The sequence below is a fragment of the Ochotona curzoniae genome, unplaced genomic scaffold (genome assembly GCF_017591425.1).
Source record: "Ochotona curzoniae isolate NIBS_2020 unplaced genomic scaffold, NIBS_Ocur_1.0 scaffold_3835, whole genome shotgun sequence".
Lineage (NCBI taxonomy): Eukaryota > Metazoa > Chordata > Mammalia > Lagomorpha > Ochotonidae > Ochotona > Ochotona curzoniae.
In genome coordinates, this window is record NW_024467114.1 from 23,409,046 (window position 1) to 23,423,038 (window position 13,993).

Here is a 13,993-nt window from a genome sequence, read left to right on the forward strand (position 1 = left end):
TCCGTGAAACAGTGAAAGGAGGCCGAGATCATCCCTCTTTCAGGAGCAGTGCTGGGGGCGTGAGACCCTTCCTGACCAATCAATGTCCCCTGCTCAGCCCACACCCACAGTCACACCTGCCCCTGCAGCCTAGAGGCATCGCAACCTGGTGGTGGCTCTCAGAGCCTCCTTGTGGAGTGTGCTCCCTCAGAAAAAACAGCCCCAAGTGTGTGCTCCAAGGGAGAAAGAGAGGTCCGGGGGAAGGGAGGAAGTGGAGCTTGTAGTGTTAGGAACCCAGTGTCCCAGAGGCACGGGGGGTCACAGCTGGGAGCCAAAGGAACTGGGGAGCAGTACAGCCGGGTCACCCCTGTAGCTCTCCAGCCTTATCTTGTCCAGCCCTCCAACTTCTGCAGCCAGAGGTGGCTCTCATCACCTCGCGGGCGGTGGGGGTAGTCAGGACTCCCGCATCATCAACTGCCCCCAAACCTCCACAGTCTTCCACAGGGTTACCTTTGGGTGATGGGGAGGGACCCCACATCCCTGCACCTCTGAGACCAAGGGTCCCAAGAGCAGGAGAGCAGGCAGCGGCTCCGTTCAACCAGGACTGGTCTTCTCACATGCCCAGAACACCGTTGTAGGGCCCCAGTACCCAAGGGACAAAAACGACAGGAAGCATGTGGGACATGACAAGTCATTTTTTCTTTATTCTCTTAACATACATGAGATTCCAATTCCAGAGAGATGAGCATGCAGAGCAGACAGATGCAGGATTCTGCGTCACAGCAGCCAGAGCCAGCAGGGAATAGGCCTGCCCCTCTCCCCTCCCAAATGCCCCCCTACTCCACCTCTCCTGGCCCCTCGCCAGAGCCTAGGCAGAAACTGGGAAAGCTAGGAAGGAGGAGGGGGTCGGCCGCAAGGTGCAGGTAGCAGCCGGAGATGTGGCCTTCAATGTTGGGCCTGGCCAAACCATTATCTAGCTGTGGGCTCTTGGGCCTCAGATCCTTCTCTGTTCAATGGTTAGAAGTTCCTGCCGGGAAGAGGAGACATAAGGGTGCACCTGCTGCGAGCAGTGACTGCTGAGACCTGCTGGTCATCCACCTGCATCACAATTATCTCTCGGTTTTCATTGCCACTATGGCTCCTCCCTCCTCGGGCCAGCGGAGGAGCAAGTTTGAAAATCCCCCAGGAGCTGGTCAGGGCCAGGGGGTCAGGCTATCTTCAGCCTCTGGGTTGTGAGTAATTTTGTGGTTCCTTAATGACACATGCACCCACATCTCAAGGACCTGTGTCCACACTGGCAGGGGGAGTCAGAGACTTGCCAACCTTCAATCTGCAACTGCAAGCCCCGTTCAGGAAAGCCCCTGTCTGGGAAACAGGAGTCCCGGATCCCTAGACTGTGGATAGACTTGGCATTGAAGCCCACCTGCATGTGCTCATGGGCACATGCATGTGTGGATGCTGCTGTTGCTCCTTTGGGGGGTGGATAAGAGCAAGGGACCACACCAGTCTACACTACACCTCCTGGAGCCTGAAATGCATCTACACCAGCAGAATCCTAGAGAGGCTGGTCCTATGCCTGCCACTTTACAGGATGGAGTCACACAGCAAGAGTGAGGGAAGGGCCCTGTGACCAGGGCAGACTACAAGGGCAGTGCTTATCTGCATCCCCCCACCAGGCCAAAGCACCTGCTAGAATCTCTGCCCTCTCTCAGAACCTCTGGGGGATGCGAGATGCAGGTTAGGAAAGGGAGGGGCCACGTCCAAAGGCACATAGCTGCACCAGTGGAACTTCAGGCACCTGCAGCAGGTGAGCAGGATAAGGGGAACTGTCTGACAGCCCCCTTCCAGGTCATAAAAGCTGCACTCTGAGGGGCACAACTAGCAGGTAGGGTCTCTCTTTCATCTCTTCCATAATGTCAAGGAAGTAGGGGAATGGGCAAACCTTGGTCCTCAGGAAGCTCTGAGGCCAGGAAACAGAGAAAGAAAGTGATAGAGACACATCCCACCAAGGTGAGGCTTGGCCTCCCTCTACAGGCTGGGCCCATTTAGAGTTGGGAGTGCCTTTGTCCAGCTTGTCAGAGTGTCTGCAATGCGGATTTCAGCCCTTGCCCCCACCCCCCATGTCAGTGCCCCGGGGCCCCAGCCCCTCTATTTGGGTTTCATCTCCACCCTGGAGTTGATGTCATCTCCATCCAGGTCGTACTCCTCCACCTGGCCGCTGGTCCACGTCTTTATACGGTCCGTGAGGTCACTGCTGCGCGGTGCCAGGATGAAGTCGTAGATCAGCACGGCCAGAGCGCTTCCGATGAATGGCCCTACCCAGAAGATCTAGGAGCACAGCAGATGGTATCAGAGAGCACCCCCCACTCCCCATCCCTCAGACGGGTGGGAGAAGCATGATGTGAGGTGGGTTCAGGCTTGCTATGTGATGCCAACAATGTCTCCCACCCACTCACCTGCCAGACGCAGCCCCTCCAGGTGTCACTTACCCAGTGGTTATTGAAGTTGTGGGTGAGCACCGCAGAGCCGAAGGACCGAGCTGGGTTAATGCTGCAGCCTGTGTAGTCAATCTGGGGATTGGGCAGACAGAGAGAGGGAGGGAGAGATGAGAAAGGAATGGAGAGAACAGAGAAAGAGATGCAGGGGGTAGTGACAGGAGAGCCAGGTGAGAAAGAACGGGAGTTAGACCCAGGAAAGCTGGTCCCAAGTTCCCCTGGACCTTGTACCCCTGGGCTCAAGTTCCATGCAGTGTCCCACCTGTGGTCCAGGGCAAAGCTTTCTCCACCAGTCACCCTCCACCCCACCATGGGGAAGATCTCCCCTGGGCCCCAACACTCACTGCCAGCAGGTGTCCCAGGGCCACAGAGAGGCCGATGGCGAGGGGTGCTGAGCCGCCCAGGTCGCGGCGCCGGCGGTCAGTGGTAGCCAATACGCACAGCACCAACTGCAGGGTGCCGATGATCTCGATGCCCAGGCCCTGGCCCGAGTTCACACCAGGGGCCAGCTGTGGGGACAGAGCAATAAGGTCCCATGAGCATGGCAGGCTCAGGGCCTGTGTCCCAGGTCCCCTTGCTACCCAGGACCAGGTATTGGGGACCAGAGGCCTTCAGAGACCCTCCTTGGGCACACACAGAGCAGGTGACCACAGTCAGGCCTTGGCCTCACCCACATCTTGCTTGCTTGGCCTGGGGCACTGCTGCCCTATAGACAGATGCTCCATTCGGGGTCCCAGAGACCATAGACAAGGGATTAGCCCTGCCATGTGGGAGGCGATAGTTGCGAGACACTTGTGGGAGTTGGGGAGGAAGTGAAGGGGAAGGCCCAGCTGGGGACATTGCCTCCTACCCCAGAGTCTAAACCATTCCATCCCATCCCCTGTGGCACCCCAAAATTCCAAAGCTGTGGACAACCCTCTTCACTTAGCTCCCCCAGCTCCCTCTGTCTCTGTCTTCTTTGGGTCAGTACTTCCCCATCCCCTAACTGCTGCCTCCTCCACCTGCTGTCTCTTTTTCCTTTCCATGTCAGTTCTTTCCCATGGCCCTGCTTCTGTCTTGGTTTCTTTGTGTACTGCATCCACATTCCCCAACTCCCTGCCTCTCCTCTTTCCTTCCCTGCTTGCCTGGCTGCTCCTCCAGCCTCACATGGCCCCCTGCAGCTGCCACTGCCACCACCACCACACCACCGCTGTCTGGCTGCTGCTTGCTCCTGGACCACTTTCAGAAATGTGATTCATGGAAAAAGAGGGGCCGCCTGAGAGTTACCGTGAAGTCGCTGGAGTCCCGTGCCCCATAGCTGTCCCAGCAGGATCCCTCTCCAGGAAGCCCTGCTCCCTATTCCAAGTGGGAGTCCAGGAAGTAACTCCGCAACCCTGTACATCTACAGAGGCAAGATGGGCCACTTGGCAGAGCTCCACCTATGAAGACACCCAAGTGTGGCCATTGAGCTGCCTTCCTGCAGACAGGAGTGCCTCAGCAAGCCACGGCTCTATGTCCTGTCGTTTTGATCCAGAGGTTTGGGGGCAAAGGGGCTTTTTGCAAACTCCTAGGTGGGGTTACCCCCCCATCAGAGGTTTTCCCAGCTCCACCCTGAGACCATCTTAATAAGAACAATTCTCTTCCCGCCTTTGTCTGCTGCCCTGGGCTAAGGGAGTGACTCACATCCCCTCCCCTGTCTGCAAGCCTGGCTGGGTCCTTTCCTGACCAGTCCCAGAGATTCATCCCTTCAGGCCAGCCAGCCAGTGCCATTCCTCCGTACCCATCCCATGCCTTATTCTCTGCTGACCCTGTGGACTAGGTCCAACCCTCTCTGGGCCTCTGTTTTGCCATCTGGAAAGTGAACTGAATTGTCCGTGCCCACTGTCCAGAGCTCTGAGGAGTAAGGGGAGGGTTGCCGAAGAAGAGGCCAGGGTAGAGCCGCTGGCTCTTGTCCCGGTTCTTGCTCATGGCTCGTGCAGGAGTCAGGAACCCTTCCTGCTCAAAGGTGTGAAGATGCCTGGGAGGGCTGGGGCTGGAGCCCAGCAGCCTGCATACCTGGAAGGCCATGCCCATCTGCAGCCACAGGTTCAGAGCACTGGACTCCCTCTCCAGCATTCTCCTCTGCTCTCCAGGACTGGCTAATTGCTTGCTGGCCAGAGTCCTGAAACAGCTCCTCCTTGCTGATTAATGGAGCTGCTGCCCCAAGCAGCTCCTGCTCCAGGCTTTCCTTGCCTCACCCGTGCCCCTTGCAACTGTGGCCAGGGCTGACTCAGCTTCTCCGTTGGTCCTTGACCAGCTCTGAGGGCCCCCAACCCTTCCCTCTTCATGCAAAAGAGCAGAGTAGGGAGTCAGGATTCTGTGAACTCTGAGTCCTGAGGAAGGAGGGGGTCAGCCACCTGTCTTGGAGTTCTAATGTGCACCCCCATTTCCTCCTGATCGCCAAGAAACCTCAGGGACTGGAGACCTTCTTTTCTCACCCCCACCACCAGGAAGCACCCAAGTGTTTCACCATCTACTGCCCTCCAACGATGTAGACCTCTTCCTTATGCCTCACATTACTTACATCTGCATAAAGTCCATCAGAATCAGAGTGGATAACGAGGGCCTCTTGAAACTTGATGCCCACAAAAGAGCAGGTGAAAAATCCAAAACTTGGGCTACCCTGTTCTAACCATGGAGATTCAAGCAATTGTTGCAAGAGGGCGATTGCCCCTAATTGCAGTCACTCAGTACTGGGGGACAGACATGTTGCTCATTCTCTTGTGGTTTTAGCCAGCTCACTGAGTAAGTGGAGGCAAAAGTAACCCATAGTTCTGTGAATGCAAGCATAGGCTATAGAAGATATAGATATCCTCTGAAACATCAGAAATGACACAAAGTTCTCGTTTTGGGAACGAATCCATTTCAGCCATCTCAGCCCACCCCATCCGGAGGCTGGCAGCAGACCCTCCCTTCCCCCAGCTGTTCAATGCCTTCCAGCCTTCTCCTGCCTCCCCATATGTGCCTCACCTACTCCCAGCCTGGAATCTCCCTACCCAAGCCACAGCTGACCCAGGGAGGGCAGGCATGCTGGAGAGTGTGAACAGTGTGACTCCAGGAGAGTTGCCTGCACGCATGCCCATTTGTTCACCTGCTATCTGGGAGGTGATGCACCCAGCACTGGGCTCCAGGAATTTTCCAGGTAGCCTGTGCCAAGCCTGGATGTGACAGTGGATGAGGAGCCAACAGACAAGCCAGGACCTTGTCCTGGAGTCAGCACTGTCCCATACTCACAGGCCCATGTACTGGCCATGCTTAGGTCCAAACCAAGAGACCAGACTGTGCCACAACTGGCTGTCAGCATGTGCCAGGATTCAGGAGTGAGCTGCCTTGGAAAGGGGGGTCTGGACCCTCCATGCCACCATCCAGGACAGGCTATGCAAGGGAGTTTCCAAAGCACAGGATCCCTATCTTGGCCTGGACACCTGGCATCTACCCTTAAGGAGCAGTTGGCTTCAGAGTTGCGCCTGGCCAGGTCTCCAGGTACCAGTTTTCAAAGGACATGGGACAGGAGCCAACTAACTGCCCCAGTGCAGTGCCTCTGAGCCTCAGTCCCAAGCAGTGGGGGAGTTGGTGACCTGGTAGCCATGGCTGGCTATGCCTCTGCTCCTGGGATGAGAGTGGGGTGGGAGAGCATCGCCTGTGCTCATGAGTGACCCCCCCACTTCTTCTTTCTTCCTCTGATAGGTTAATTGCATAATCATGAAACACAAAACCTGCTCAGGAGTGACAAAACTTTCTAACCTGTACACACCAAACTATAGCAACCCTCCGATGGGCAGGATCCAGGGAGTTAGATCCAGCCACTATCAGGGAGATGTCACCCTCTGCACCCTGTCCTAGAGTGCTGGGGTCTGGCTGCTCTGCTTGCAATCTAGCTCCCTGCTGAAGCATCTGGGAAGACAATAAAGGGCATCCTAAGGAATCTGGCTTTTTCCACCACGGACAGAGCTCCTAACTCCTGCCTTTCGCCTGGCCAAGCCCTGGCTTCTGCAACCATTGAAGATCTCTTTCAGGAAAACGGGAAACACACCACACTCCTAACTTACAGAATATACACTTCACTTGCTTCAGTCTCATCAGGCACCTTCCCAGCTGGAGCTGAGCACGGCCATCACACTGGCCACCATCACACTTTGGATGCCATTTCCTACCCATGCGGGCTCTGTGGGCTTGGGTTCTCTGCCTGCCCTGCTGCCCTGAGAGGTTCGGTGAGTGTGGTGGGTGGCATTAACAAGTGTGTGGCCACATCCCTGAGAGTCCCACACTCACACAGGTGGCCCCTCCCCACCCTCACCGCCGCCACAGGAAAACAGTGGCCTCAAAGGCCATCATTCACTCCCAAAAGCCTCTGGGCCTTCCTGCTAAAAAAAACAATGCACAAAGCAGGGGCTTCCTCTCTCCCTCCTCTTTCCCTCCCTCTCTCCAGCTTTTCCTTGCTTTAAGGCAAGGAAAGGAAGGGACTTCCCCCAGCAACTCGACCCCTCTCCTGGGAATAAGCAGCCCCTCTGTCTCTGGGGAGAGGACCTCATAGAGGGATCCAGGAACAATGTTCTCCTGCCCCCTCCCATCCCCCGCAGGTCCAAGGGTTCAGATCCCTGCCTTTCTGGATAGCGCATACTCATCATACATTGAAGACTGCAGTGCTCAGGGAAGCTCTGCCAACAAGAACCAAGGGCTCCCTGGAGGAGGTGGGAGCAAGGAGTAAGGGCCTGGAGGGCTTGGCACCCTCAGGGTGGGAGTGCAACCTGAGGCAGCCGGGGCTGCCCCTAGGGCTCCCACAGGGGAAGCAGCAGCTGGGTTTTCCGTGGTGGTTGGCAGGGGAGGGCTCCACCGCAAGGCTCCAGCTTCCGTGTTCTTCCCCACTGTTGAGAGCAGTAATTACAGGTCCCGGAGGTGGCACCACCACCCAGCCCCCTCCCTGGGCAGGGTCTTCGGAAACTCTGGCTTCATTTTCCCCCACCCACTTCCGAGCTTAGGAGGAGATGCCAAGGGCTTCTGCATCTGAGGATGGGGAACCTGAGGGCACAGAAGCCTGGCAGAGGAGGAAGCCAGGGCCCACCCCCTGCCCCCAGTGCAGCAGTTAGAAGTGTTTCCTAAGCAGTCCCACCCTGGAGAAGACCCCAGGGAGGGCCTGGGGACCCTCAACAGGAACCTGAAGTAAGGGGCTCTGGACGGAAACCCTGAGACCACACCATCCCTCTGGGTCCCCTCCCCCTACCTGTCAGTGCCTCCTGGGATCCCAGCCCCTAGGTTCCTGTTCCCACAGGTTCTCTGAAGGGGAAATCCCTTCCTTCTCTTGGGGACGTCCCCTCCGGTGCCAGGTTCCCATGGCACCTCCACCTCAAGCCCTCCCGCCTTTCCTAGGCCAGCCCTGGACACCTCTGACCACTCCCGCCCCACAGCTGTGCACAGGGCTTATCTCACAGAGGGCCCGCAGGCTTCCCAGGGCTGGGAGCTGGGCTGGCCCCACCCTGCACTTGGCAGGCAGCAGCTCCAGTCTCGTTCTTAGGGAGTCAGCAAGAGTGGGTCCGAGAGGGGAAGTAGGAAAACGGCCGCTGGCCAGTGCCAAGACTGCAGAGGCTCGCCACTACCTCCCCAGAGCAGGTTACACTATTCTCTGTCCCTTGGTCACCCAGGTCAGGGCAGTTGTGTGAAGTCTCATAGTGGGTCAGTGGCTGGTGCCCACCCCAGTCTCAGCATCTTGCATCCTCAGCCATAACTAGGGGGGCTAAGATGGCGGGGTTGCAGGGCCGTGGTCTCTCTGGGGTGTGGCTGAGTGCTGACTCACTCAGGAGAAAGTTGTCCCCACTGTGTGTCCCAGGGGACACCCCCTGACTCACCCCAACCACTTCCTGCCACTTCTTTCCCTATTTTCCTTGGAAATCTCCATGCCAACGATGCCCCACCCAAATTTTGGCCAGGGTGCGGCCCCGAGTCCGAGGGGGCTGCGGGAGCCTTCCCCTGGGGCTGGAGGAAAATGTATATTGGCAGGCCCCCCCCCACCAAGCCCTTCCAGATCCCACAGCCAGGGTGTGACAGGTGGCCTGTGTTGGGGAGGGCACCTCTTCTCTGTCACTGAGCTCCGAACTCCCACCTTCAACTGTCTGCACACACAGCAGTACTTGAACCCCCAGCTAGCATGCTTGGTGCCTGGCTGCTGTGGGCTCCTCTAGGCCCAACCCTCTCAGGGAGGACAATAAACCCAAGCCCCAGACAGCACAGTGAGCAAGCAGTGTGGGCACAGCCAGATGTGACACCAGCCCTGGTAACCCCGTAAGATCCATGGTCACTCAGAGAGCTAGCAGCAGACTGGCTACTGGCCTGGTGTGAGGAGGCCAGAAAGGAGCTGAGACTCCTAAACAGGGTGGGGTCAGAGCAGATACAAACCAGGGAGAACTGACCCCCTCCCCTGACTCCACCCTGCCTCTGCCCGGAGAGCCACACTGGAAAGTGAAATTTCCCAGTACTGACTGGTACATAGTCCCTTCCTGTCATCTCCTGAGATGAAAAGCACAAGAGGAAAGCAGGAGTCGGAGTCTCCACTCCTGTTCTGGGGGGGAGGGGGGGAACCTTGCTCAGCCATGCCTTGGTCTGAACTTGACCCTACCTAGCAAGACCCTACCACCACCATTAAAGTCACTCAGCACTGCCTTCACAGGTGAGATGGAGCTGGGAGGGACATGGCTTGCCTGAGCTCTACCCCAACATCCTCTGCGGTCACGTCTTCCCCCGGCTAAAGTCTAAACTCCAGCCACAGGGCTAATCTTCAATCCTGGGCTGAACACAGGTTGGCTCTGAAAAGGGCTGGGCGAGGGAAGTGTCAGCGTGACAGTAGAAGTGCTAATCCCACGGTGGCAGGGTCCGGCCAGCTGCCCTCTGCACCAGTCCCTCCTTCCCTCAGCGCCAGGGCCACCATCACCAGTACATGAACTTTGCCTGAGAAGCATGCAGACTCTAATCCTCAACAGCCATCCTTACAAGGAGCCCCGACCAGCTGCCTTCTTGTCGCCAAACTGCCCATCCTGCTCGGCTCATTTCTGTGGATCCAGAACCACCTGTCTGTTCTCTAAACCTGCCTGCCAGTCCCTTGAGTCCTCTGAGACATCCACTAGGCCAATGTGCAGCCACTTAAGCCAGATGGCCCCTTGCCGTGCCCGGGCACTCAGCCGAGGAACTGCAAAAACTCCAGGTCTGCAACCATGGGCAGCTGCCACCAACAACCATGCGGCCGTGCTGAGCAAGCCATCGGGGAGCAGTCCCACAATGCTGTTGCCAAGGTCTGTCTGCCATTCAACCGTGGCCCAAGACCCCTCACTGCACACACACACACACACACACACACACACACACACGTGCACGCGCTTGAATGTGCTCCCATGGGCTCAGAGACCACGCCAGGCAACAACTGCACACGCACCTTCACATACTCAAACACACCCGAGATGGTGACGCTCGGCTCTTGCCAGGGTCCAGGGAAGTAGCCTCCAGGCAGCGCGCGGGAGAACGTGCCCCGCTCCCTTATCTTTTGTCCAGGTCCCCAGCAGGACCGTGGGAGGGGCCTGTTTCCCTGGGACAGGGGCCAGTCAAGTTAAAGACCTGCATGAATACAGGTTTGGGGGGTGGGGAGCACCTGGAGGCTCCCCTAGGGACTCTTGCTCTCCCATTTACAGGTGTCTGGCTCAGCATGGCTGGCTGGGGACTGCAGGCAGAGTTTGCCTGATGGGGGTTGGGGAGGACTCCAGAGGATGAAGCTGGCTGCCCAGGCGGGGTGGAGGAGGGCCAAGAAACTACAGCCCCAGGGTGTGGAACTGCTGGCCCAGTGAGCGGCTTCCAGAGCTAATTCCCCCTCCGCAGATGCCCTGTGGGGGGACATTGGCACGGCCACCAGCCTATAAGGTTCCCACAGTGCCTGGCAGCCTACAGGTCCCAGGAAAGCAGGTGGGATGGGGGCTGCAGGCGCAGCTGAGCTCTAGCCCCTGCTCTTTCTATGACCTTCAGCAACCTCTGGTCCTCTTGTGTCTCAGTGTCCCCATCTGCACAATGGGCAGGAGGATGGCACCATGGCCCTGTCTGCTAGATGTCTGTTCCCACACCCTCCCCCTACCCTGGGGCCTGGGTTCCCCACCACTCACATCATTGCGGCCCAGCGAGTTATCAGGCAGGGAGGAGGTGACGCCAGAGAGGATGGCAGTGGCGACGATGGCGCCCACGCACTGGGCCACGATGTACAGCACGGCCCGAAGGATGCTAATCTGGCAGCTGAGGAGCAACCCGAGTGTGACAGCTGGGTTGAGGTGGGCGCCGCTGATGTGGCCCACACTCTGGGCCAGCGTGGCGATGCTCAGGCCAAAGGCCAGCGAAACCTTCACGTTGTCCTGCACAGCCGTCTGGTTGCTGCCCACCGGGTACTGGAAGCCCAGGGCAGTGCCGATGCTGATGAAGACGAAGAGGATCATGGCCAGAAACTCAGCCACCACCGCCCTCCAGAAGATCTTCTTCTTAAACTCGCTGGCCATGTTGGCTGGGGGCTTGGTGGGCCGTGGCGTGAGGAGACTAACTGCCTGGGGCTCCAGTGTAGTAAGCTTCAGCCACAGCCTGAGCTGGGCCTATTTATAGGGCTAGGGGGGTGTGGGGGTGTGGACAGGGGGGCGGGGAGCACAAAGAGAGGAAAGGCCTCCCCTTGCTGCCGGCCCGCCCTGCACCCGCACGGCCTCCTCTGGGGAGCTCTGGGGAGCGATGCCGCCGCTGTTCTGCTGTCTGCCTGCCAACTTTTTTCCTTCCTCCTCTCCCCCTCCCTCTTTCCCTCCCTCCTTCCCTCCCTCTCTCCGCCCTCTGCCCTGCCCAGCCTGAGGAGGCAGGCAGGAGGCCACCGTGGCCGCTCTAATAGGCTTTGGGAAATTCCTCCAAGCTGGCCCCTCTCAGGGGGCCTACAGAGAGCCAGGTGTCCCAGGACTGAGTGTAGAACTTGGGGTGTGCCCCAGGTATGGATAGGGAGACAGGAGGTGTGCATGGCCAAGCGCCCTGCAGCTGGACACCATCTTCCTGCAGGTGATGCCAGGAGCCTGCCCTTCCTAGAATCCCCAATCCCACCCTAGATCCACTTCTGATCATTCCAGGGGTGACCCCAGGCCCGCCAGCCTCCAATAAGATGGGAGGGGGAAGGAACTTGCTAGGGCCGCTCTAACTCCTGGAGAGCAATTAGAACTAAGGCCGTGAGGGCAGTGGGACTGACATGAGGCTGGTTTTTGGACTTGGTTGCTGGTCACTGGGGAGATGAAAGGAGTAGCAGCTCAATCCATTCCTTAGATGCCAGAAAGGAGAGGAAGGGAGAGACCTAGGCAGATGGCAGGGGGAGGGTAGGCAGGACTGGCGATGCAGAGGGAAGGAGGAGAGAGCACTCCAGTCCCAGGCAGCAGGGAGACAGCCAGAGAGGAGACCAAGTACTAAGGTGAGGACCTGCTGGACTCACAGCCATGCAGCAGAACGCCAAGGTCAGGGTCAGAGATGACACCTGCAAGGCAGGGAGGGGCTATTACAGCCACAGCGCAGCAATCAGACTGGAAGTGAGAGTGGGTAGCTCCCTCCTCCCCCCTAGCACGACCTGCTTGCCTGCACTGGAGGGCGATCAGAGCAGGGCGTTGGATGAACTAGGCAGTTGTCCGGCTGGTCACCGCCTTCCCCATGGCCCTCCTGCCTGATCATGCTGACTCCTCCCCATTCTGGGAGGGCAGGGACGCCTCTGAAATCTGCATGGGCTGGGAAGGGAGCAGGGATGAGCACTTGGGCTGTGGGCTCCAGCTCAGGGACACCCTGTGGCACTGACCTGGCCTTTGGGAGCTGCACCGAGCCACTGGGCAGGAAGCACATTGCCTGCTAGCACGGAGTGGCCCTCCGGGCAGGTTGTCACCCTGGTGGCCAGTGGCCCTGTCTGTTTGGGAGCCCCTGAAGGAAATGGAAGTCATTGGTACTTTATTAACCAGTACAGAGGGGGAGGGAGTCAGCCCCTGGCTGCTTCCCAGAACCTCCTCCACGCCCCCCGTTGTGGATGGCCTTGGAGGCTCCCATGGGTGCCCTGCCCCTATGGGGTAGTTTCCAAGACCCTCTGGTAAGAGGTCAGGTCACAGAACTGGGATTCTGCACGCGGAGGTCAAAGGCCAGACCCCTAGCACCCCCAGCCACCCACATGCAATGCGGGACTTGTACTCTGTTCCCTTCCTCCCTTGGCTTCCTGGCCATGGGCAGAGCCCATATCTGTCCTGCCCTCCCTACTGCTCATCCAGGGCTGAGCTCTGACAGTGGCAGGTGCTGGCATTTAGCCAGAGAACAATGCCAGGGTGGGGGCATGGACTTCAAGCTGGTGCTGGCAGACTTGGGACCGGGAACCTATGTAGACCTGTATCTCCCTAAGGGTTCCTGACCATGACTACAGGCCAGGCTGGGGTCTGGGTGTCTGTAGTCCTTGTAGCACAGACTGTGTGACATATATGAGGGTGACAGCCCCACCTAACAGGTGCCAAGTGGTATCCTGGGTGCTGGAGGACCATGATGGCCCACACAGACCAGCATCCTGTCCTTACTGAGCTTGGGGCATTTGCAGGGGCCAGCTGTAACTATGGATTGTGTGCATGTACTGCAAATGTGTTCTTGACAGGTGCAGCAGGAGGAACAAGGTGGGCAAAGCAGACCCATTCAGGATCCCCATCTCAGATCCTCAGAGTGATACCAAATGCCTCCTCTCCCCACTCTTAACCCCTACATGCTTTGCCCACATGACCTCTCTTCTGCAGAGTGGCTGCTGCGACTCCCACCATTTGGTAGCAGGCACTCCCCTCACCAGGAAGAGCCATCCCAATGCTGGAGGTACGGATGTGCAAATGCAGACCCCAGCACCTCCTCCGTGACGCAAAGAGGTCTCTGTGGCCACAACCTGACCATTTGGGTGGGAAACATGAAGGGTTTGCCCCTGGAAACCGAGGATCAGGAAGACCCCAGGCCTCCTCCTTGTCTGCCACCATCGCCACCTCTTCCCTGGTGTGTAAGACATCCAGGCTTAGTCAGAAAAGGGTGAAGGTAATGGTGGCTGGCCAGTGTCTTTCAGGGCTGTGAGCCTTTCCCCAAACCTGCAAGGTTCATGCCCATCCCTGGCACAGGCTTTGAGATGGTCTGAGATGGTCTGAGATGGTCTCTCCTGCTTGCTAGAAAGGGCTCCAGTGGCCAGAAACCCTCATGCTGTTGGCCCCTGGCCCAAGAACAGGAGCTGGAGGTGGCAGGTCTCAGGGGGCGTCAGGGTGGGTGAGCAGTGGAAGTAAGAAGGATAACTCCAGCTTCTCCACAAACGGGTGGGTCAGGGAACACAGGGACTAAGGGTAGATGGGAGAACAGCCAGAGCCACCCTGTAGTCGCCGCCTGCCCCACAGTGCACCTGCTATCCCTTAGCCCTCTGTCAGCTCTGCGTCTCTCCCAGGGACCATGATCTCCCCGGATCTCACAGGCCTAAT

At 58.1% G+C, this 13,993-nt stretch overlaps 1 protein-coding gene across 1 annotated transcript; it reads right to left on the bottom strand.

Moving 5' to 3' along the window:
• Positions 1-1,777: 1,777 nt before the first annotated feature.
• On the bottom strand, positions 1,778-11,145 carry AQP1 (aquaporin 1 (Colton blood group)). Its single transcript, XM_040964685.1, has 4 exons — positions 10,628-11,145; positions 2,819-2,983; positions 2,469-2,549; positions 1,778-2,307 (listed from the first exon to the last, which is right to left on the bottom strand). Exons 1-4 carry the CDS (start codon positions 11,009-11,011, stop codon positions 2,128-2,130), a joined length of 810 nt encoding a protein of 269 aa, XP_040820619.1. The 5' UTR covers positions 11,012-11,145; the 3' UTR covers positions 1,778-2,127.
• Positions 11,146-13,993: the final 2,848 nt, after the last annotated feature.